At 40.9% G+C, this 24428-nt stretch overlaps 1 protein-coding gene and 1 non-coding gene across 4 annotated transcripts; one reads left to right on the forward strand and one right to left on the reverse strand.

Annotated features, from left to right (window-relative positions):
• Positions 1-6030: 6030 nt before the first annotated feature.
• LOC101161298 (alpha-2-macroglobulin-like protein 1) lies at positions 6031-22102 on the reverse strand. Of its 3 annotated transcripts, none has more exons than XM_004066473.5 (37): positions 22059-22102; positions 20162-20269; positions 19829-20009; positions 18942-19098; positions 18567-18619; positions 18337-18357; positions 17290-17458; positions 17119-17203; positions 16860-16980; positions 16651-16765; positions 16457-16566; positions 15691-15846; positions 15317-15553; positions 14526-14589; positions 14088-14233; positions 13852-14001; positions 13569-13766; positions 13265-13334; positions 12964-13096; positions 11777-12002; positions 11565-11694; positions 11270-11391; positions 11064-11115; positions 10856-10939; positions 10598-10774; positions 10437-10518; positions 9150-9306; positions 8979-9053; positions 8160-8325; positions 7667-7863; positions 7372-7587; positions 7172-7290; positions 6982-7072; positions 6837-6905; positions 6647-6752; positions 6534-6573; positions 6031-6406 (listed from the first exon to the last, which is right to left on the reverse strand). In XM_004066473.5, exons 2-37 carry the CDS (start codon positions 20242-20244, stop codon positions 6403-6405), a joined length of 4362 nt encoding a protein of 1453 aa, XP_004066521.2. In that variant the 5' UTR covers positions 20245-20269; positions 22059-22102; the 3' UTR covers positions 6031-6402. The 3 variants fall into 3 exon arrangements, with proteins under 3 accessions (XP_004066521.2, XP_078790048.1, XP_078790049.1); XM_078933922.1 differs by lacking the exon at positions 22059-22102 and adding an exon at positions 21763-21875; XM_078933923.1 differs by lacking the exon at positions 22059-22102 and adding an exon at positions 21041-21073.
• A 908-nt stretch (positions 22103-23010) lies between these two features.
• Positions 23011-23082, forward strand: trnah-gug (transfer RNA histidin (anticodon GUG)). Its single transcript has one exon. It is a non-coding gene; the product is annotated as a tRNA-His (tRNA).
• The last annotated feature ends 1346 nt before the right edge of the window (positions 23083-24428 follow it).

Here is a 24428-nt window from a genome sequence, read left to right on the forward strand (position 1 = left end):
GAGTTTCACCAACTTATCCAATCATCCATCCATCTTCTTCCACTCATCCGGGTTGCGGTGGCAGCAGTCTAAGCAAAGATGCCCTGACACCCCGACAGCTTCCTCCAGGTCCTCTGGGGGGACCCCGATGTTCCAAAGCCAGCTGAAAGACGTAGTCTCTGTAGCATGTCTTGGGTCTTCCCCAGGGTCTCTGCACAGTGGGACATGCCCAGAACACCTCCCCAGGGAGGCATGCAGGTGACTTATCCACCTCAACTGGCTCCTCTCGCTGTAGAGGAGAAGCGGTTCTACTCAGAGCTCTTTCGGTCATGACCCAGCGGTCATGACTATAGGTGAGTATTGGAATGAAGATCAACCGGTAAATTGAGAGCTTTTCTTTCTGACTCAGCTCTCTCTTCACCACAAAGGACCGGTGCAGCGAACTCATAACTACAGACCATGCTCCGTAAGGTTGACGCCAAATTTCAGCAGTGTGTGAATGTGTGTCCATAGGGGAATGGGACTGTGAATTTAACGCAAGCCTTCTAAGTAGGTAGTAAAGCACCACATAAATATATGTAAGCCTGCAGACAGCGATGCTTTGGTATTTCTGAACATTTTGCTGTGACCCGATTTCAACCGGGGTTGCTGTGGCCACAACGCAGAGTGCTAACCAATATACGATCACAGCTGACAAGTGGAGGTGGTCATAGTTCTAGTCTTTGTTGACTTTTTTGTCATAACAGTTGGACCTCAAGAACAGTAGAAATGCTAAGTTTGTTATCTTCATACACACAAAGGAGAGACACATTTTCACATCACAATCAAAGCAGGTGACCACTCTGGACTTCATTCACAATGCTTTTGCCCCATCAGTCAACATCCTTGTTTTATTCTCTGATTACTAAGTATGAGCCTAACAGCAGCATGTGGGTAGAAACTGGCTTTACTCACCATACAGAAAATATCAGATATTTTTGTACACAAAGGTGTGAGACAAGACACCAACCTTCAAGAAGAAGAGTTTATCATTGCAGCTGTCTTTACTGAGTCTGAAAGTGACACCAAAATGAAGACAGAAACAACGAGCTCATTCTCACCTTGCCTTCCCATGTGTCCAAGTGTCCTTGGGTAAGCCATCGAATCCTGTTTAGGTCCTGGTACTTTAAGGTTGGTGCCAATATTCAGCAGTGTGTGAATGTGTGTGTCCACAGGTGAATGGGACTGTGAATTTAACGCAAGCTTTCTAAGAAGGCAGTAAAGCACCACATAAATAGCATCCGTTATGAACTATTTGTTCATGTTTTCACTGATAGAGGACTCTGACAGTGATATTATCACAAATGCACAGATTGTATGTTGCCTTGTCACTTGGATTGGAACTTGGTGACGAAAGGCCATGGATGTTCAAAATTGTCATCATGTGTTCCTATACAGTTACTGTGGCTCTTTGGGTTAACCACCCCTGTGGAGGGTCGTAGAGAGAGTAGACTGCAATCATAAGGAGAGTACAGGTGTGTTTGAGAGTTCCCTTTAGGCTTGTTGAAAGCAGAAGCTATAATTGTTGTTTGTATGGTAAGTGTATTGTGAAGTATTCTCTCGTAAGTTTATGTACCGATGATGTTGTCATACGGAGCTCTTAACCCTTGTGCTATCCTAGGCACTTTAACATTGGGGGTTGGGTCATCTAGACCCACTAAACAGTGCGCTGAACCTTTTTTCTTCAATGATTTGTGATCTTCACTGGTGTCCATGGATTACATGAACTCCTCTTCACCTTTATCCACCTTTGTCATGGTAGGGAGAATACGTCAAAGTAAGGGTGGGGTCATCTAAGATAGCACAAGAGTTAACCACATTGTCATTAAAGCACTGTTTAGACATTCATTTACAGTTACAGAGGGTCTTTACCGGAATAAAAAATGGGCAACCCTGTTAAGCAAGCACAAGGAAAATGCACTGATCTCATGGACAGCACTTGCAGAGTCCACAGGATTGGAGGGATTAAAACCATGGAAAATCTGGATGACACATTTACATCTTTGACAACGAATATTTTTTGATTTGATATGAAATGGTTTATTTCAAGCAATTAAGTAGAAATAATACACAACAGCAATATAAACATCAGTTATACATTCATACAGTAACTAATCATACTTAGGATAAGTAGTGGGAGGAAACGAATTTATATAATCCCACCCCGTTATACTGTAACCATTTTATTACATGATTTATCAATATCCGATTCCCAGTTTTTATACAGACAGAATTAAAGATCATAAGATATCGATAAAGCGCATGACAAAGATGAATTACTTATATTACAAAGAGTATCTTTTTTTCAGTTGGGTTAGGGCTCGCAATGGCGTATTCGTACAGCACCAGCAGCAACTTAGGCCGTGAGGCACACATTATGACTCACTCTGCCCTGGGACATGCGTGAGGAAATACACATTGAAATAGTCATTGTTTAGTGCACATGAATGACTCCAAAATAATTAGAGTTTAATTAAAGTTCCAATACGTCATGCCATTGTGGAAGAGTTTCCTAACAAAATGAAAGAAGCTGTTTGGCATGTGTAGTACAGATTGCTTAATTCTGGCATCTTGGACATCCTTTTGGTCCACACATATATAGTGTCTTGCAGCTTTGAAGGAGTTCTTGATGAAAGTTGTAAGCCTGCAGACAGCAATGCTTTGATATTTCTGAAAATTTTGCCGTGACCTGGATTTGAACCGGGGTTGCTGCAGCCACAACGCAGAGACATAACACAGCAGGACCTCAAGAACAGTAGGAATCCTAAGTGTGTTATCTTCATACACACATACAGGAGAGATACATTTTCACATCACAATCAAAGCAGGTGACCACTCTGGACTTCATTCACAATGCTTTTGCCCCATCAGTCAAAAACATTGTTTTAATCTCCCTTCTTTCTCTCAAAATTTATTTATTGTGATTTTCAAAGCTTTAAACAAAATCACATAAAAAGAACATTCAAATCTGGCATTAAAAGTTATATTAAAATATGCATACTCAAACACACACAAGAATTATTAAAATATGATAAAAAGGGAGGGCACATAAATCAGTAGTGAGATGCCCTTACACAAACACTTAAGTCATTGTTTAGCATTGAATGGGCTTGGAAAAACCTTATTTAAGGATTCCAAAAGAGCTTTTTCTTTTTTTAACAATATATGTCAATCTTTCCAATACTCGACATGTCATCAAGTCTTTCGTCCACATTGTCAGCGAGGGTGTTTTCATGCTCTTCCAAAAATTTGCAATAATTGCTCTTGCTTGTAAAAGCCCAAAGTCGATGATTAATGATTGTTTCTGTGTTACGACAAAGTGTTGAGGATATATACCTAACACACATAATATAGAACACAAAAGAACATTATTTCCAATTATATGAGCAATATATCCAGTTACACTCTTCCAAAAGCATTGGATCACAGGGCATTTCCATAAGCAAGGGATTCAAGTTCCTTTGCCCTCTTTGCACTTAACACATATGTCTGGAATGTCTGGGAATATGTGGTTGAGTTTACTAGGTGTAAGATACATGGGCATTGTAGGAAAGAATCTTTTTGCTTTTCTGATCTTTCCATCAGTGCGTGTTCATCAGCCGGATTAAAAATACACAGAGTTTATTGCCCTAACAATAGTTCTAACAAAGATTAAATTACATTGCAGATATCTGGATTCTCGAATTAAAAGGCCTAAAGACGTAACATGCAAATTACTCGTAAGTATTTTTGAGAACAATAGAAAACTTCCAAAACAGTCTTTTTAACATGTGTGTTGAAACTCCACCCCTGGAAGCATCATGGCGGCCAAATCTCCGCCCTTGGTTGCTCTGATTCGTCGGCAGATAGCCCTTCTGTTCTCACCGGCCAATAGTTGGAGTTGCCGCCTCTGGATTCGCTCCTCCTCGACGTCGGACCATATGCGAAGGCGCACTCGGTGCACCCATGAAAAGATTCCCTATTAGGTCTGACGTAAATCATTCCTAGTTAACCGAAAGCTCCTATTACCGGCATTATGGGGGGGAGGTCAGCTCCAACCTCCACATGAGAACATGAATCTAGACGGGTTCCCAGGAATAAGATCTTCAACCCAGATGGTTGAAATGTAGTCCATGGCATATTTATTGCTTTTTTGCCAAAACTCCCATATCCTCACAAAGAACGTCCTATTTCTTCACAGGGGTTTGTAAGGGAGGGTTTGCCGCTGGAGACATAAAGCAAAAAGGAATGTCACAGGAGTATAAGTCTTGAGAGATCAAAATGAGTTCACTTCACACTAAAGATTAAGCTGCAACCTAATAAAGAATAAGATATAAAAACATACATTTCTATAGCATCAACCATTTCTATTGCAGCAGCTTAAATTTGGCGTTGATTGACTGTGTCTGGGCTTTCAAACAAGCCATTTCCCATTCATCTTCAGAGATGTCTTCTGATACGTCGATATTCCACACTTCTAGCTTTTGTGGAAAAGATTCTTATGAATGTGTTAAAAGCAGATTGTAAAACAAGGAAATCTTTCCTTTTCCATCAATGCAAGATTGCATTAATTCTTCAATTTTAGACCGTGGAGGTTAGGACAATTATTTCTGTGTGGAAAAAATGAAGTGTTTTAACTGTAAAAACTTAAAGAAATGTTTTCCTGAGATATTATATTTCTCACACAGCTGACTAAATTAAATTAAGTTGTTGGGTCTGAAACTTTAATACCTTTGGTGAACCATATCTTAAATCCACCATCTGCTTTGCCAAGTAGAAAGTAGTTATTACCCCAGATAGGTGAGAATTGTGACAACACTGGTATGTCTCCAACATGTTTATGTGACGAGTTCCATGTCTTAATTAAAATTTTAAGGAAAGGGTTCTTTGCTACCTGAATATAAACATATGTAGGGAGGAAGCTCAGATGTTGTATTTTGCTCAATAGAAACTCAGGATGGAGGAGGGAGCCCTAAAAGGTAGTACATGGTTAACCTTAATTGGGCTGACCAATAATATAGTTTTAAATCTGGCAGTTGGAATCCTTTTTTGTATGGGAAGCACAGTAGCTCTGTTCTTTGTCTGGCTTTTGGTAATTCCAAATGAATTGATTAAACAAATTGTTTCGAAAAAAAGGTGTTTGGTAAAGGAAGTGGTAAATCCTGAAGAGATATAAACATTTAGGTAAAACAAGCATTTTGACTATATTTATACGGCCTTTCATAGATATGGGCCTTTGGGTCTGTTTAACATCTCACGCACTCCGCCCACCAAGTGATCATAGTTTAAGAAAAATGTCAAATTAGGACAAATGTTAATCCCGAAATATGTAAAGCCTTGATTTGCCATGGCAAATTGTGAATTTACAGTTGGGTTGGTCGTTTCAGTTTTAACCAGGAGCATAAATGCTGATTTAGCATAGTTTATTTTATATCCTGATATAATTCCAAATGATTAAATTGGGGAATAGTCAGGTTTGTCAAAAATAGAATGAGGTCATCTTCCTATTAGGCTATACTATGTTACGTTTTGCAGATTTTTTACACCTGTAATTCTGTTATGAGACCAATATTTTCACTGATGGGACTGAATTGTGTGTTGCTGTGACACTTTGATGGGAACAAAATGCCATTGATGTTCAATATTAAACCATTTGTACAGCACCTTTCAAAAAAAACAACAACAAGTGCTTCTCAGTTAAACAGCTTCTCAGTTAAACAGCTTTGTAGGGCTCTCTTTAAGGTTGTTGAAAGTAGAAGCTATAGTTTTGTGAATGTAAGTGCATTCTGAAGTATTCTCGCGTAATTTGATGTACCGATGATGTTGTACAGAGCTCTTAAGCCACAACTTTCCTTTACAGTACCCTACACAGGCTTGGGATTTATTTGCCCACCTGTACCCACCTAAAGGGGCTGTTATGATTAAGCCATAAGAATCAACCCCAACAATCCCTAAAGATGAACCAGAATAGGCAATGGAGGACTTGACGGCTTCTGATATGTCCTACCAGACTGAACATTATTGAAATAACACTTTGCTCAAAAGTTTTTATTCAAATATTTCCACAGAAACAGATGAAGTTGGACCACCAAAAAATGTGGAAGCAAGAGAAATATTGAACACAGCATATCAGTGAATGCTGTTAATGATGAAACAAACTTTCCAAACACTTAACAAACCCCAACTGCTGGTTTTGAGTCCCAACAGAAAAAAAGCTTTAAAGGCCAACACATCACACCTCTTAAAAGGAATTGACGAGAAGGAAGCTTAAAAGAACATTTTACTGCTTCACAACAGAGTGACCTGTTTAACGGTATTTCTATGTGCTTTTCTTATTTTGTTTAAACACTTCCTCCAGGGCTGCAACTCCCATCACGTCTTACTAGGAGATGAATGTCAGAGCTTTCACCTGCAGAAAAAAACAAAAACAAAAAATACACACCAACATTAACACTGAAAGAATAAAGAGGAACAACGACTCATTATGTGAGATAATGAGAGGTTCTACATTTCATAATAAGTGCAGCGTTACTCACTTATTGCAGGGAGAAGTGTAATCAGTGACCGCCTCATCACCTGAAATGTAAAGTGAAAAACATCAGAAAGGAAACAACAATAGTAAAAAGATGGAGTCAGCAGAGAGTCGTACTTGTCTGATAGTAATCGTAGACTTTGACCACGGCTGGTTTCAGGTTTCCGACCTGCTGATCCTCCTCCAGGATCACATCGAAAGTCTCTTTCTGACCCTTCTTTAACTGCCAAGTAAATACAGGGACACGTGTATGAGAATACAAAACAACCAAATGCTTCATGAACCACAAAGCTTCAAAGCTTCTTACCCCGTCCAGGTAGATGTTAATGAAACCTTCCTCTACGTCCACACGCTTCACCAAGCGGTTTTCCTTCAGCTGTGACACAAACAACACACATGTTGTTAGCCCAAATAAAAAACGCTAGTCTGGACTAGCAAGGATGTTTTCTCACCATTTTCAAAGAGTTGTCCTGCAGAATGTAACCAGACAGCAGCTTAATGTTGATCACCACCATGTTGGTTTCCTCTCGTCTGCCCTGAAACCTGTGGGAATCAAACCCAGCAGAACTCTCAAACAGAACCAGAACATCTAAAGAGGCATTATGCTTTTGATACACTTTGGGTTTAAAGATGATTACTTACTCAACGTGCACAAAGAGCATGAACTCTGGTCGGGGAATGTCACATCGACCACTAGTGTTGGTAGAGATTTGAAAGGCAGAAAAGTCGGAAGGAGGGGGGATGTTGTAGAACAAAGAGATCTGGAAAGACAACATTTAAACCATTAACAGCACATTCTCTGAACACATGGACTTCCATGACTGATTTCTACTTTTCTGTACCTGTGCCAGCACACAGCTCTGACCCTCAGCTTCAATTGTGTACTCTCCAGGAATCTCATTCAGTTTCTCCTCTTGGTAAAGCAGTCTGTTGTCCTTATTTACAGTGAAGCGTTTGTTCAGACCACCCACTGAAGTCACAGTGACTGTAGTACTGCCTTCCAGACTGAAGGTGGCAGTAGCATACTTGGCCAGAGCTTGGAGGGCCACGACTGTGTCCTGTGCAGCAAAAAAGTTGCAGTGAGGGACTGCTCTTCAAGCCTCTTTGTTAGCGCCACATGAATGTAGGAGGAGCTACCTGTGTGGACGAGAAGCCGCCAAACGGATTCTGCTGCTGAGCGAGCCAACGCACGATGCCGGCGGCATAATCCAAACCAAAGCCTGGCAGAGATGGACCAGAAAGCAGAGCCAAGAGCACATAGGATGTCATCTCCACCTCCACTGAGTCCAGGCCGGTTTCAGGAGCATCATCTCTCTTCCAGTGACGAGTACCTCCTGTAATCCAAAGACAAATGATTTTCATGTGGGTCATCACCTCTATCATTTTTTCATTTGAGGTAATTGTATTAAATTTAAAAAAAAAAAAAAATAGTATAAAATCTGTAGGGCTCCATCAAGGTGGGGGTCCAGTTTGTGAGCATTTATTTTGTCAGCCACTTCTTAGAGATGGGCAGATGATTTCATAACTCATTTAATTTTTTTTTATTCCATTTTACCAATGTCACATTGTCTGCGACGTGTCTTATAAGCAGCTTGTTGCCACTGTTGAAAGTCTTGATCTTCTGTCTTACCTTCATTGATGGACTTCTGGTCCAGGAGGGTGATGAGTTTGCTCCTCACGTCCTGGTCTCCAGCCAGGGTGAAGGTGTAGGACAGCAGGGCGACGGTGTACAGATTGGTTATTTTACTCGACGCTGCAGTTCTCAGACATTTCAGGCAGTTCTGAACCACTGGATTCTGGGTAAAAATGCACACGACAAGGTGAAGTTTAGTCCATGAGGATTAACAATAGTGAATGAATAATGCATTATATTTATACAGATTATGTGTACTTGCATCTTGCATCCAATTAATGTCAGTCCATTGACATAAACACCAGATCAACAAAACACAATTCTACACCGGCAGTCTAGTTGTTTAATCACAGATTAAAAACTAAAATTACAATAATTTAAACCGGCCCTCATTAAAACCCTTATTTGCCAGATTGTATCCCTGCGCAAAGGAATAACAGCCCCCAAGTGAGAGTTGGGGTTAGACTTGTTTCAATGGACCATCTCTACAGATTATGTCCATAAATACTCCAACATGAAAAACATCTGAAGATACTAAAATTTGATTTCTCCATAAATTGACACTTCAGTTTAATGATTTGCATCACTGTATTATAAATATATGGAACCTTGTAATCATGCCACCAGAGAAGCATTAATCCTCTATTTAGCAGGTTCAATTTACTGAAACTGACATCTTTGACCATGTAAGATATTTTAAACATTCTGTTTCTAATTTTGCGAAATGACAAAAAATGATTGCTTTGCAAGTTTCGAAACAAATATCATTGACTCTTTTTCCCAATTGAGTTAGTTGGGGTTAGGTCTAGGGCTCACTGTGGCGTTTCCGTCCAGCTCCAGCATGGCAGCAGCAACGTAGGCCGTCAGGGACACGTCATCACTCACTCCCCCCTGGAAATTGGACAGGTGTGACAAAATACTCATTGAAAATATTGTTTAGTGTACATGAATGAACCCAAACCAATCAGTTTAATTGAAGCTCTAAACCTTCATGCCGTTGTGGAAGAGTTTCCCAACAGACTGAATGCATCCATCAAGCTTCTGGAGTCCAGACAGCCAAGTTCTGGCATCTTGGATGTACTTCTGGTCCACGAAGATGTACTGTTTTGCAGCATTGAAAGATTTCATGACAAAAGTAGTAAGCCTACAGAAAGAAGTCACAAAACACATCACATGAAAAGTGGTTAAAGTGGAAAGCAAGTGCATCAGAAAATATGGTTTAACATCCTCAGCTCATGACAGGCTAACAGAATGTTGAAAACTCATGGATAGTGAAATAAATAGATAAATTTAAACACCATAAAACCTTTACACTAAAAAGGACTGTAACTGGCATTTTTGATCTAACTGCAATTCTATATTTAATAGATAATATTTCTGTCATGTGGAGTTCCACAAGGCTTTGTGTTAGGCCCGATTAGGTTTTTACTTGAAGCAGATTCCAGGTTTTGAAAAACCTGAATATTTTTAAGTTGCTTTTAACTTTAAAAAGTAACCATTGGAACCGCAGCATGAACAACAACAGTATTGAACAATTACTATTTTTACTACATCTGTGATATACATCAAATCTTATTCTTGAATTATTTCCAAAGATAAAATGCTAACATCAACATTAGTTTATTGTATTTATTTGGTGCTCAGATATCAATCTCATATGGATCGTTTCATTTTACGGCTTTTGTTTTTAACGTTGGAACCCTAATAATCCTTAGTCAAGTGCACCTGTTCGGATGTGGTCCCACACAAGTGCTGAGGATTTTGGGGTAGTCCAGGCCCATTGAGGGTCATGGAGCAGTCTTGCAGTGCCCTTGAGGCTCGTACGGACACCTCAAGGGACAAGAAAATGTAAAGTACCATTGTGGTGTGTAATAAATGTATTGTGAAGTATTTGTAAGGCTAAAGTAAGTTGGTGATGCTGCTGTCTGATCCTCTAACATCACACTCTAATCATTGGTAAAGTGCAAGTACTGGCCCATAATGACCCCAAGCAAAGGAGACATTGTGTGCAGGTAAATGGCGTATACTTATAGCGCTTTCTACCTTCTACCCCATTCACCCATGCACACACACTTATTCACACACTGATGGCAGCTCCGCTACCGAACACTGGCGCCAACCTCCCACCAGAGGCAAGGTGGGGTTCAGTGTCTTGCCCAAGTCACTTCGACACATTGGTGTACAAGGTGGGAATCGAACCTGAAATCTTACGATCATGAGTCGCAGCAGGTATATGCAAGTATACACAGAAAGTAAACACAGAAACCTCCTGACCAGGTGTTTCCAGATGGGTCACTCATTCCAAAAGCGCTGTAGGAACCATTATCATGCTTATAGTTGAGCTCCCTCTGATATCCTAAAAACACACGTGAAAATTCAGATGCTTTCACGTTTTCCTGCCATTGTCATCAAAACATAATATTTTGGCGACTCACCGCTCTCCAAGTATCCTACAGCCATCTTCCGAGTTGACTCTTTCAGCTGACCAGTGCTCTTCAGGTAGTCGAGGATAAAGATGTTTGGAGCAAACAGCAACATGTTTTGTTCTCCACAGCCATACGGCATGGCCAAGAGTTTGTCTAGGTTCTTCATGGCCCGGCCCATCAGATCACCTGTAAAACCCAGAAGAGACGTCAGAAACTCCTAGCTTGGTTCTGGCTCTCTCCATCCACTTCAGAACATGTTTTACTGACCCACAACAGACACAGAGGCTCTCTCTGATCCGGCCACGAACTTTTCAGGAAGCTCAAGAGAGATATTTTTACTCACTGGTCCTTCTAGCAATAAGAGAAAGGAAACAAAATAAATCAAGACTTTAAAAAATGTATGTATTTTTCCCCACAATAGTCACAAATTGTAATCATTTTAAGAAAATGTCCAAATTATCCATTTCTCTCTTACTTGCAGGACACAGGAGAGCGTTGTGGCTGACCATCTGTGGGACTCCTTCAGCCTAACAAAGAATCAACATTAATAACTTGATGTTGCAATATTATCAGTTCAACTAAGAAATTCAGCGCACATTTAACTGTTTTTGAAGTATTGGGATTATTGGTGTTTAGCTGTAAAAACCTGATTTTTTAGGGGGGGGGGGGGGGGGTACTAACCTCTACCAACAGCGTGGTAATCACAGTGTCGACCTGACCCACGGTGGGGACTGTAACCGCCTCTGTGCCACATTTCTTGTTGCTCTTCTCAGCCTCAGCGCTAACCTTCAGAGTCACATCACCTGTTGGCACAAAAGCATTGTTTGCCAATGAACGTCCTTTTCGTCACAGGAAGCCTCTTTTTCCCTGCAGTTTGGTGCTTCCTTCACACATTTTCTAAAGATCTTCAAGGACTTAAACTAAAGGTGGAGTGTTTGTTTAGAGATTGTACTCGTGTTTGTTTGTCCTACACTACCTAGAGCAGTTGGCGTCACGATCCAGGAGAAGGTCTTGCTCTCCTCTGCACACAGACACACACTGCTGTAGACGCAGCCGTCACAGTTCTTGAAGGTGAACTGATCAGACTTGGCCAGAGTTGCCTTCACCTGCAAAGGAAAGAAAAACTCAGATTCAAGAAATGACTAACACAGAAACGGATTGTTTTCAAGAACTGAGGAAACTGTTTACCATGATGCATTTGGGGAGGTAGTTGAAGACTGTGGCTTTGAGAGTGAACACCTCTCCTCTGACGACAGAGTAGGGCAGAGTGAGGCTGACAAAGAACGGCTGGAAGGCTGTTAGTCCAACGTTGGGAGCAACGCCAAAGCCAGCAGGAGACACACAGAAAGCTCCGGCTGCCCACTTAGTGAGGGTGTCAGGGACGGTCTTCACCAAACTGGTCGATCCACTGGATCTGCATCAAAGAACCAGCAAGATGTCAAATGGAGATAGAATTCCAATTCCTTTCATGAAGAAAATCATGCATCAAACCTTTGACTTAATCATATAGGCCCTTGTTCAATACATCAAACAGAGTTACATTAAACATGACAGTTTTGGTTTTTAATGCAGGAATATGATGGCATAAACGGTGGCTGTGATCTCCTCGACTACGAGTTAAGGTGTTGTAGGTTCAGGGGATGTCATCTGGACTTTGTTTTAAAGTTGGAATACGTTTCGCCTCTTATCCAAGAGGCTTTGTCAATTCTGAAATAGCTGGTCTAAGAGCTGGTATATATGCGCTCATGGGGGAGGAGTCAGACCTGAAACTGGAGGGAACTGTAACTGGAAACTGGAGAGAAAGGATGATTTGAGCGAGGAGTGAAAGAAGCCATCTTTGTCAAGAAGGATAAACCTTCCCATAAGAATGGTGGTCTCAGGTTTATTCTTCCATCCATCTACGGCAGTGTTTTGAAACCTAAACAAACCAAACCAGTTCCACCTGAGTCGTTAACTGCTGAAAGAGACGACCAATTTGAAGAGGGAGTCACTGACTCCCCAACCCCCAGCTGAGGACAAAGGACTATTAACGACCCGAAACCATATAGGCTAAGTGGACAACACCTCCAGTTTCAGGTCTGACTCCTCCCCCATGAGCGCGTATATACCAGCTCTTAGACCAGCCATTTCAGAATTGACAAAGCCTCTTGGATAAGAGGCGAAACGTCTTCCAACTTTAAAACCAAGTCCAGATGACATCTCCTAAACCTACTACAATGGATCCAATCTGGATGAATGAGAGTCTTCATAGACATGAGTTAAGGTGTTGCTGCAGCAAACAAACTCATGAATCCTCCACCATCATGCCTTGCTATATGAGAAATTTAAAGTTTTACCCCAGGTTGAAGTTTTAGACAATTTAGAGTTTTTGTTACCCCACTGACACCAGGTCCCAGATCCAGGTTTCAGGGAAATATGTTCTTATAGTCTCAGTTTTCTGTCCCTCTGGGGCTGGCACTTGCGGAATCACTGGCTGCCTATTGGCACCGAGAATCGCTAAAGGCCTAGCTGAAAAGAACAAAAGAAAAACAAAAACTATAAACCCACTTGAAGCTGAAGCTCACATTTTTCATTTGCTTGTTTGTTGATTAACAAGCATATTTGCTTTTCTTTTCAAGAATTACTATTCAAATATCTTTGCGTCAGTTATCATTGTGGAAAAAAACATGCCCCTACCAAGTTCAAAGGTAAAGCAAGGTCTGGGTGCTCTCACATCAGAGTTTGTAATTATTTTGATCCCAATGTTCTGAAACAAAAAACAGCAAAGAGGCAACAAATGCTTGACAAGTTATGAAATCAAAAGATACATAAACAATATGATCACATTTTGTTAACATCAGAAAAGGAAAGTGAGTCCGAAAACAAACTCAACTTGATCTAAAACTGCACAAAAAACAACCCCCCCCCCAAAATAGGAAAAATTGTGCTTCAACCTTACTAATATTTGCTGAAATTAATAATAAAACCTAAGTGACTTTACCTTGAAAATCGTGTAAACATCACCGCCCTCATAAAAGGGAACAATGCGTGAACGCTTTTCACGACGACCTCTGGGCAGGAGTGTGGGCTCCAGTGGAATCGGTCTTGGCCATGGTTCAGGAAAGCAGGGATTGAAGGAGTCGTCCTCAACCTGATAGTCATATCCCCACATTTTCTTGATGGGCAGCTGGTTGTAGACCTGTAAGCAAACCAGACCATGAATCTGGAGAAAACAGTACTAACTCCGAGGTCAAAGTGCAGAAATATTGGGGGGAAAGTCGTACATAGTCAACTGTGAGCTCCTCCTCTGACTTGAGAAGGAGGACGCTCTGGTCAATGGCTCTGACAGAGCAGAGGGAGCTGGGATGAGCCCGCAGAGTCATTGTGGTCTTTGCTCCTGGAAGCTCCTGGACAGCCGAGAACTTCAAGGACACCTGCACAGGAGACAAAGAAGCTAGTTCAAACACAGCACATCAAGTCCCGACTTTTAAGGAGTCCAGTTTAAAATGACATTCAGTACCTTGTTGTTGAGGCAAAGCTGAATGGGGAAGTCCCTGCTGTCTGCAACAACTTCTCCACTTGATATCATTGTGTAAACCACCACCTGGGCAATTGGAGCCAGGTCGATCACATTGGTGAGGGGGATCTTTATCTTTCCTTTGATGACTGGAGAAACATTTAAAAATAAAGCCATCTATCTAAGTTTTAACAACAATATGATGCAATTACTACACAGAGATAATCCTTTAACAATTTCATACAAAACACATTTCCAACATAGTTTTTTTGATGAACAAAAAATATTTTTCAATGGCTGTACACTCTGTTAAGATGAAAATGTCACAAAGATGGAAGTGTCTGGTATGCATTATAGTGGGTACAGTTTTGTCAGTCAAAGATTGCTTAAACTTATTAGCTTGATGTTAGAATATAATAGACAAAAAACTAAGGTTTGTACCTGTTCTATGGTTAACTGCCACTTGGACAGTGCCCTGCTGCACTATGGCACCTTTGGACTGCACCTACGGAGAAAAAAAAAAAACATGACACCGTTTTCTTGACCCTTTCCCATTTCTTTAAATTGTTCTTTTTTAAAAGAAAATTTCACACAAAAGTCAAATTTGACAATTTTGTTTATGTAAGGCAAAAATACCAGTGGACTACAATCCCACAGAAGCAGCACACCTGTATGGCAAGTTATGTTTACCAAAAAAGGCATCAATATGTCAGGCTCGACTCGTGGATGCAAAAGCAGGAACACAGAGGTACGTTGAATCAAAGTTTTTCTATCTTCCCTTTAATCTCGAAGCAGACACTCGAAGTACAAAGAATGCAAAACGATCCCGTGACAGACACTGGGTAGAGGAACTTAAATACACAGCAATGATGAACAGGTGGGCGAACAGGTGCAATTCATAAACAGAAGTAAAGGTGGAGACAACACAAACGGGAGAAACCGGAAGTAACCAAAATAAAGGCCCAAAGAACCCGGAAACCCCACAACCAATCTAGAATGCGAAACAAACTAACCCACTCTGGCCCCTGAACCTCACACAATATGGTTACTGTCTTGTAGGAATTTCTTGGAATTCTTTAGACGTTTATATAACATGCTAAAATGACTGTTTTGGGATTGAATGCAATCATGTTTTGATAGTTATTGAACCTTTTAGCCAAGTTTCTAGATTACATTATGGGATGTTGTATCACTTGGTTAAACTCTAAAATGACAAAATGAGATGAACTTACCAGGTAATAGAAGCTAAGAAATCTTTGCCCTTTCTGTAGATCCTCCCCCTGGATGATGTATTGAGCCAGCAGGAATCCATTTTTGTCGCATGGTATATCCACGCTGTTCTCACTGAACCCCACAAAGCTCTTGCTCTGGGAGTAAAATCTTGTAACATACTGGTAGGCCGTCCCATAGTCAGGAAACCGTACTTCAGGAACAGTTTGTTCATTTTTTCTTTTTATTATGGTGGTTGCCTGTTAAGACAACAAGATCCAACACTAGAGTTATACTGTGATATACTCCTTTCATATCTTCCTATTGGATTATTGGCCCAACATCAGACCCGTTTAGTACAGAAAGCAGCAAGCAACTGCAAAAGGTCACCACTAACCGACAGAGAGACTGATTCCGACCACGAGGATGTGTCCAGAGAAAACACAGCGATTCCTTTCTGATCTGTATAGAGGGTGAATTCTAGTGAGTCTACAGCATACAAGTAGACTGCTTGGTTTGCGATGGGACTGCCATCTGCACCAGTCACTTTGATCTGCAAAAAAAGAAAGAAGTAAAAAAAGAGATTGCTTTGACATAATTACTTGAAGCTAAATGCTTCACAAAGGGGTGAGGGTTATTTGTTAGGTAAACATGTGGGCCTTCATGATTATTCCAGGTGTCAAAGGTCAAAAGATGGATTAACTAGCAAGGTTTTGAACCAAAGGTGTTAGCAGCACACTGATTTTTCAAAGCTTCAACACTGAAGTAGACCCAGAGAAAAATTAAACTTTAAAAACAGAACCTAATGCTTTTGTGACTGACAGTCCACATTAATGGGTTGGATGGGGGTGGGTGATCCACTGGATGGACACAGTTGCAGCCCACTTCTCCCCCAGAGGATAGCTAAAACCCATCCAGCCCTTTTCCACATCTGCTTAATTCTTTTTGGGTTCATGGGGTTGCTAGAGCTTTATCCCAGCCTCTGTTTGACAAAGGCAGGGTACAAGTTGAGTTGTTGAAAAGTAAAATGGGAAAAACAACTAGCAGGGTTTTGTACAAAGGGAGTCATCTTGTACAAAGTATCAAACATTCTAGTAAAACATGTGACCTAATTCAAGTCATCTGGTGTGATTTTCAAAATATACTTGCATGCTAATGATTACCTTTCCCTCGAGCGGGAGGCCCGGCTTGTAAGAAGAGGGTAGGTCCTCAAAGGAGACGGTTCTGATCTGAGTGGTGAAGCTGGCACTTCCACTGGCCTTAAGAATGACACCTGTGTGACAGTAGACAGATCAAAGCTTATTAGGCGCTAGTGCTAGTAGCTCGAACAGCAAAACCCAGGTGTGCCACAACATACCTGTACCAAACTCCTCTAGTTCAGCCGTCACCTCAAATGAGTCAAAATAGTTGTATGCATTTATGGCAAAGCCTGCCAAGGCTACGTTTTGTGTGGCACATCCACTTTTATCCGTCTGGAGAAAGATTTTTTGAAAAAGGTGACTTTTGAAAACTAGCAGATATGTGACGTTCAAGGACATCAAGAAACAGTTCATAAGAAATACTCACAGAAAGTTCGAATGTCTTGCAGATGTCATCCTGTTTTGGGGACGGCAACCAAGAATACTGGTTCGCGCGTCTGCAAAACTCAGCTTTGACTGAGCCCAGAACTGGTTTCCCATAGGTGTATCTGCAGGGATATGCACACAGTTGTGTATTTTGTTGGTTGTACTGCTTGTATGAATGTTAAAGAGGCTGTTTACAATTTTTATTACCTATATACACACACACAACCTATAAACAATTTTAATTATTGACGGACACTCACTTTCCGCAGATCTTCAGTGTTACTTCATCATCCAGGATGGTGATCACACTGGGCAGGTTTACAGTCACTTCAAACTTTGGCAAAACTGTTGCAGACAAAACACAACTAAAGTTATGATTAAGGAAAATAATGGCATTTTATTGCTAGACTATACCTCTCACTAGTCTTTACCATATTCTTTGATCTCAAAGTTGTGGGAAATCGTTTCTCCTTTGTCTGTCTCAGCAGTTATCACGTAGATTCCTTGTGCAGCTTCAGGAATGGTGGGGTGAGAAAGGTCAAGAATGCCTCTGTCAATGGACTTGTCCAACCATTGAGCGATGCGGTTTGAGTTGGGATCCTGTTTTAAAAAATGAATGCTTATAAAAAAAATGTTCAAAAATAGAGTTTGTTTTTTTAAATGTGTACTAAGCCCTTTGTGCATCTTTGATCAACACTAACAGTAGGGCAGCACTAAGCTAACTTTGCCAGGAAGGCTAAAGCAATGAAAGTAACTGGAGCCGGTACAGATTATTGATAAAACCACTAGGTCCAATCAAGTAAGTTATGGAACCACATTGTTAAGCAAGTTCAATTGATAGTTAAACAAGAACTAACTAGTTACAAATGTGAACTGTGATTAAATAAGTCTTTTAGATCATGTATAAAGTACAGCATGACGCAAATGTGCACAGATGTTCTGATGGTTTAAGTATCTTAGTCGGTTTGTCTTTTCAAGTTGATTGAGTGATGAGATGATTCTCAAATTTTCTAAACAGATCAGTTGGCCTTCACACAGTAGAAACATCTGTTCATTTTGTGGCTGGATCGCTTTTAAAGATTTTTTAGACCAACTCTCACATCTTAAACTTCAGTATTATTTACAGATATTGATGCACTTTGCATCTCACTTCATTAGCCCACTTTAACCTCAATCTTATAAAGGTGATTCTGGGAAATTTTCACCGACTCGACTGAAACTAACTTTTTCTCCCTTTGTAGAAAGCACCGCAGATCTTTAACATGAAGTAGATTGCACACATTTGATTTTTTTTTTTTACCTTAAAGCGATTTTAGCAATACTACAATGTGGTTAATATCCTTTGCTTATCCTACGTATGTTCATCCCCTACATAGGATCAATTTTGAAGTCAGCGCCATGTCTGGCCTGCAAAAACTGGTCAGATCTTCCCAAGTCACCCCCAGTTAAGGCTCTACTGTCTGGATGCAACTTCTTACCTCAATTATAACTTCTTTATACTGAAAGAGAAGAGATAAATTAGTCATTTTTTTTAACCAATTTACACCATCAGTTAAAAAAACATTTAACTTAAAAAATTGAAGTGCAGTCAAGCACCTTAAGCTGATTACAAATCACAGACAGCCCCATATAAAATGTTCTAGCTCCGCCCCTGGGCAGCAGTAACAGACCCATACTAAAACACTAAAAATAAAAGCTAAAATCTCACCATGCGGTTGACTGGAATAAAGTTGTTATCCATGGAGACAATCCGGAACTGAACTTTAAAAGAAAAAAAATCCCATTATTATAAATACAATACTACACAAAACGAAACATTAGTTTTACATGGATGCATTTTTCAACAGGTTCATGAATGGCGTTTTTGGTTTGAGGTTCAGTAATTTCAACCCCAAAAACATATTTATTGGTTCGACAAACATTGTGTCATTTGTATGTCACTGGGAAACCAATTATTGGGCCATAATGCAGGAGATGGAAGTCTGAAAGCAGTTAGGCATCACACTCACATGTTTATATACAGGGTTAATGTACCAAATTTAAAATGGATTTAAAAACTGTATAAAGTCCAGAACTCACTCACCGGTCTGTCCAGGCTTGTAGATGGGTTTGTCTGTCTGGACAATGTGGACAAAAGCAGGAGGTTCTATCAGGACTTTGGTCTCCTGGTTCAGTGAGTCCATCTTACCCTGAATTTTCACACTGATGGATGCCACAGTTGTGCTGGACACTATAGGGACCTGCAAAACCAGCAAACATTTAAAACATTAGAGTGGTAGATTCACAAAAAAAAAAAAAAACTATTGTAGCTTATCTTTCCTTAAACGGACAATACAATGCAGATGTCTACATTGCAAAACCAGCAAAATGTTTTTATTGGTTCGCCCTATAATAATGAATCGACACACTTCTTTGGTATTTGTTATTGTCTTTATATCCTGGTTTGTTAGTCTCAAATTGGTTCTTACAGACCAACTTCTTTTTTTGGATGGGAATCTTGTACCTGAACTCACATTAACCTTTTAACACTGAAGCCGTCGCTGGTGATAGAAAACACTTAGAAGTAACTCTTCAAATGTTGACACGTTTAACGTAGTTGGTCGACAGATTCCGAAGCAGAGAAAATTGTTTTGTGGCTTAATGGAACAATGCACTGCTTTTCTAGGCTTCAGAATCTGTTGGTATTACATTTGAGTTAAACTTCGTAGACTTATGGCAATTCAAAGAATGCCAATTCTGGACCTAAAGCTCCAGTGTTAACGGGTTAATGCCAGCTCTTGCTTCAAACACATTTAAAAAAAAAAAAGTCAACCTGGATTAGGAAAGGACAGATTTTAACATTGACTGATAAGTCCTTTTTATCTGGTTTTCTGCCTCTATAGTCACTTCCTGGGAAATATTTCAATTGAGAATTTCTGATGTGGCATTGAATTTCAAAAGACTTCAAGAAAAAAAATCTCAAAAACAAACCAGAAACTGGAAGCAGCGGTAGATTTCAGTTCTTAAAAACAGCTGCCCGATCTTTGTACTGGAAGAGTCCAGATCCAGGGTGATGGTCAAGGTGACGGGCTCTGTAGGGGTTTGGATCAGAGCGCACAAGGTCTCCTTGTTTCCTGCTGTCAGATGGGAGCTGACAGTCACCAAATAGGTTCTGTAACCAGAGGACGGAATAAGAAACAATCACATTCATACAATTTTTCAGCTCCTCTGCACAAATGTCTGCTGCTAAACAGATGAAAGACGTACCTAAAGAACCAGTTGAAACAAAGTCAACTTTTGACTGTCAAGTAGAAATCTACTTACGTTTCATTGAGGCTGGCTGACATCACACGCTGCAGGTAGGATGCAGCAATGATGGCAGCGAGCATGAGCAGGTGAGATTTCATGTCAGCAGGGTTGCAGGAGCCACTCCTGAATGCAAGGATTAAGATACTTATCAAGACAGATCCCTGACGATGAGGGATACTCATTGCTCTGTAGATCCACAGTGGCCTCTTTTATGGCCAGACTTCTTTGGGTGTACCCTCTTTGGCCCACTTTCCTTTTCTTCAGCAATACTAGACCAATTCCAGAACAACAAGAGGGACAACCTGTGGGTTCTACATATTTTCTTAGAAGCAAAGGTCTGTTCTTGGAGTTTAGCAAAAGTATGAAGGTGGTAGGATCAACGTCTGGAGACACAATGACCAGAGTTTCAGCTGAACACATCTGACAACACTGATGTAAGAACAACTGAGTTCTGAGATACCCTTTAGGCTGCATAAAGACATTTGCTTTGCTGCAGGTGTGACCGTATGCCCTCTTACATTTGCATCCTAAATGGAGACTGGATTTGGTAGTGATTAAAAATATACAATTAAAAACTTGACACAAGTTCCATGAAAGAGAAGGTTACAATAAACTCTGACAGTTGGAACGCACTCCAACACTGTATGAGGGCAGCTGCCTCAGGATCTACTCAACCCCACTGCACCGGTGGGTAGACAATTAACGGTGCCAAGGGAGATCTCCGATCCAAATCCTCACCAGGAGTACCCTGCTCAGGGCCCCAATACACACCACAACCCTAACAGTGATTAAAAGATGATACTAAACAGAAGAGGTGCACTTGAGCAGGACAACACTAATTTATGGGCCGAAAGCAGGGGGGGGGGGGGGGGGGGGTCTACATATGGCACCCACCAGCTACCGTAAGGATAAAGGGAGGAGCCAGCCACCTCCCCCCTGCCAGCCACCTCCAGCCAGTTCCAACCACCAAGATACCAAAGTGGGCACAAAACAATTTAAAAATGGTTAAAAGCAAAGGTGTCAAGCGCGATTAAAACATTAAAAACAATAACTGAAAAGAGTATAAGCAAAACAGCAGTAGCAACTCTGCTGGGAAAAAAAAAGACCAATAAGTTAGTTCCCCCTGGGACATTCACATCATGGTTACTAGGGATGGCCCGTTTGACACGGCACTTGGGCGCGCAGTTCACCTTCATGAAACTGAGTGTTTCGGCACAATGTTTCAGGGCGTGTGTCAACTAGCACAGATCATGTGGTGGATGACGTGCCAAATGCTTTGTTTGGTCGAGCCACGCTTAAGATATCAAACACTGCAATGAATGTATGACATGCTGTTGCCTTGCGATTAGACATAGCTCAGTGGAATAGTGAATGGCATAAACATTTAGAGGTTCTAGGTTTGAGTCTGGCACTATACATATTCTTTTTGAGTATTTTTTTCTTCATGTGATATGTACTTTGCTGTGTCAAGCACTTCTCACAGAAAGCGTCACATGCGTCGTTTTACTTTATTTTTAAATCATTAACAAAATGTTTCTGTTTTACCTTTTTTCATCATCATTTCCACATTGAAATGTTACAAGGAGCTTTGTTGAAACATATGGCAATATACATACAGTCCGCCACCAGATGCCGCTGTTCTGTGTGGTTTCGAAGCCCGGAATGGGTGGTTCGTTTTTCTAGCACAATAACATGAACCCCAATGAGGCTTCATGGGGCTTCTATTACCATCCCCAATGTTTACAAATCCTTATGTTAAATCTCATGCTCCATGGTCAGAACTCACGCCACCACCTGTTAATATAAATATGACGTAAAATGTTGCAATCTCAAATACTTAAAAACTGTAGTAAAAGGAGCTAAATGATTAAAAACTTTGGTAAACAAAGGTCCACATGTCAAGATCACTCACCAAGGCCAAACCAGAAAACCTGCATCTAGCCCAGACTCCCACAGCTGCTATTTATCAGCCTTATGGGCCAATCACAGCTCAACAGACAGGTGCTGGCCATGAATGTTAACCTATGGTACACCATGAGGGACAAACTACCCCCCACAGCCATGTCTGTCACACAGGTAGACCAGATATGGTAGTGTGCTCTTTTTACATCTTTGACACAGAGCTGTGAGACTGTTTTTCCTGTTTTGTTGTGCTTCCCAAACACCAACCCTGACAAGTGAAAATTTTTCAGGCTTACCTTGGACCTTCAATCAGTCAGGAATTTCTCATTATTACCTCAAATTAATGCTTCTTTGGAGCTGCCCAGTGACTGGTTTAAATCTGGTCTCTGTGTTTCTGGTCATCATATTTCCTCCACCCAGAATTTTGCGACCCAAAGACTGACATCCAGCTGTAGCCGAGCTTCTGAAGCAGATTAGCCATTAGCTCCCTAAGGAGATTTGAATTTGGTCAAAGTACCAGTTGGCTGAGATGAAAGCAAAAGCCTTAAACACCCATTTTAATGACAGTGGTGTTTTTAACATGTTCTTGTGGCATATTCTCATGATGGAGAACATAGGTTAAGAAAGTTAGGCTCAGAATTGAATCTCTGAGAATTTTCTTTTCAAATTGGTCTTCAAAAAGACCCTTCATAGCACAACAGTTCCCAACTCAATGTTCTAAATAGAAAGTCATAAAAAATCTGAAAGGTTTTTCAAACCTGGCTGGCTGTACATCAGTTTAGTTTTTGGTGTGAATTTGAACTTTTCAACATTGAAGTCAATAGGAATTTCCTGAAACCAGCCTCTTGTGGCAATTTTAGGAACTGCAGCATTTGGAACTTTTAGCAATATGTGGGCGCTGAGGACCCCACTTCCGGGAAAGACAAAATATTTCATAAATCTAATGATTGTAAAACTTGTCAGCTGTGATCGTGTAGTGGTTAGTACTCTGCGTTGTGGCCGCAGCAACCCCGGTTCGAATCCGGGTCACAGCAAAAGGTACAGAAAAACCAAAAATGTAATTCTTTGCAAGCTTAGACCTTTCATCCTTAACTCTTTAAAAACTACTAAACACTCTCTTTGTGGACAAAAAGTACATCCAAGATGCCAGAATTGGGCAGTCTATGCTACACATGCCTAACATTTTTATTCAGTCTGTTGGGAATTGTTCCACAACAACATGAAGTACTGGAACTTACATTAAACTGTAATTATTGTGCATTCATTCATGTACACTAAACAATGAGTACTTCAATGTGTATTTCCTACCACAAGTCCAAGGGCTGAGTGAGTAATAACGGTTCCTTCACAGCATACGTTGCTCCTGGTGCTGTACGGAAACGCAGTTGTGAGCCCTTACCCAACTGAATAAAAGATAGTCTTTGGAATTTTTCCTGTGAAAGATGTAGGTGTGTCATAAAGATTTTCCATGGTTTTAATCCTCCAATCCTGTGGACTGTTCAGGTGCTGTTCGTGTGAACAGTGCATGTTTTCTTGTGCTCACCGAACTCGGTTATCCATTTTTTATTCTGCAAAGACCCTCTGTATCCGTAAAGTACGGTCTAAACCAGGGGTGCCTAAAGTGGGGCCCGCGGGCAAAATTTGGCCCGCCAAAGGTTTTCTTCTGGCCCGCCGAGTCGTGGCTGCGCAAGCCGCCGTGTTTTTGTAAAACCCCTTAACCTCACATCCATTGTCTATGATGGTGAAAAGTCTATGACTGTAATTTACTTTTGTTCTCCAGATGGCGCTGTTAGCACCTTTGCTGCCCACCGCTGCCACCCCCTCTCAACCCCATGCACTGAGTGTCTTCTTTTACGTCCTCACTGCTCTGCATACCGTTCTTGTGCTGTCCTCTCTCACGTCCTCTTTACCGAAGTCTCACAAACACATAAAGCGCACCGCACCATAGGGCAATCCTTACATTTTGGAGAAGATTTACGACTCTAAGACTTTTTCAGTTTGTTAAGATGGAACGACAACGGCAATGGCACACGGATAAGAGGCATTTTAAACAAAAGTGGGAGGATGATTATTTTTTTGCAGAAAATCTCTTCTAAGGCTGTTTGTCTTATTTGCCAGCAATCCGTGGCTGTACTGAAAGAGTACAATATACGTCGCCACTACGAAACTAAACATGCGGTCTTCTCCAGATACAAAGGTGAGGCGCGAAAGAAAAAATCGAGCGAGCTGCTATCGAAACTTCGGTCACAGCAAGCCACCCTCAAGAGGCCCTCGACAGCACAAGACTGCGCCACACGGGCCAGCTACGAAATTTCGGCGCTAATTGCAAAGAGTGGGAGATCGTTTTCAACGGGAGATTTTGTTAAGGAGTGCCTGTCCA

Source organism: Oryzias latipes, chromosome 2, assembly GCF_053564925.1.
Source record: "Oryzias latipes strain Hd-rR chromosome 2, Olatipes_Hd-rR_3.1".
In the NCBI taxonomy this organism is placed as follows: domain Eukaryota; kingdom Metazoa; phylum Chordata; class Actinopteri; order Beloniformes; family Adrianichthyidae; genus Oryzias; species Oryzias latipes.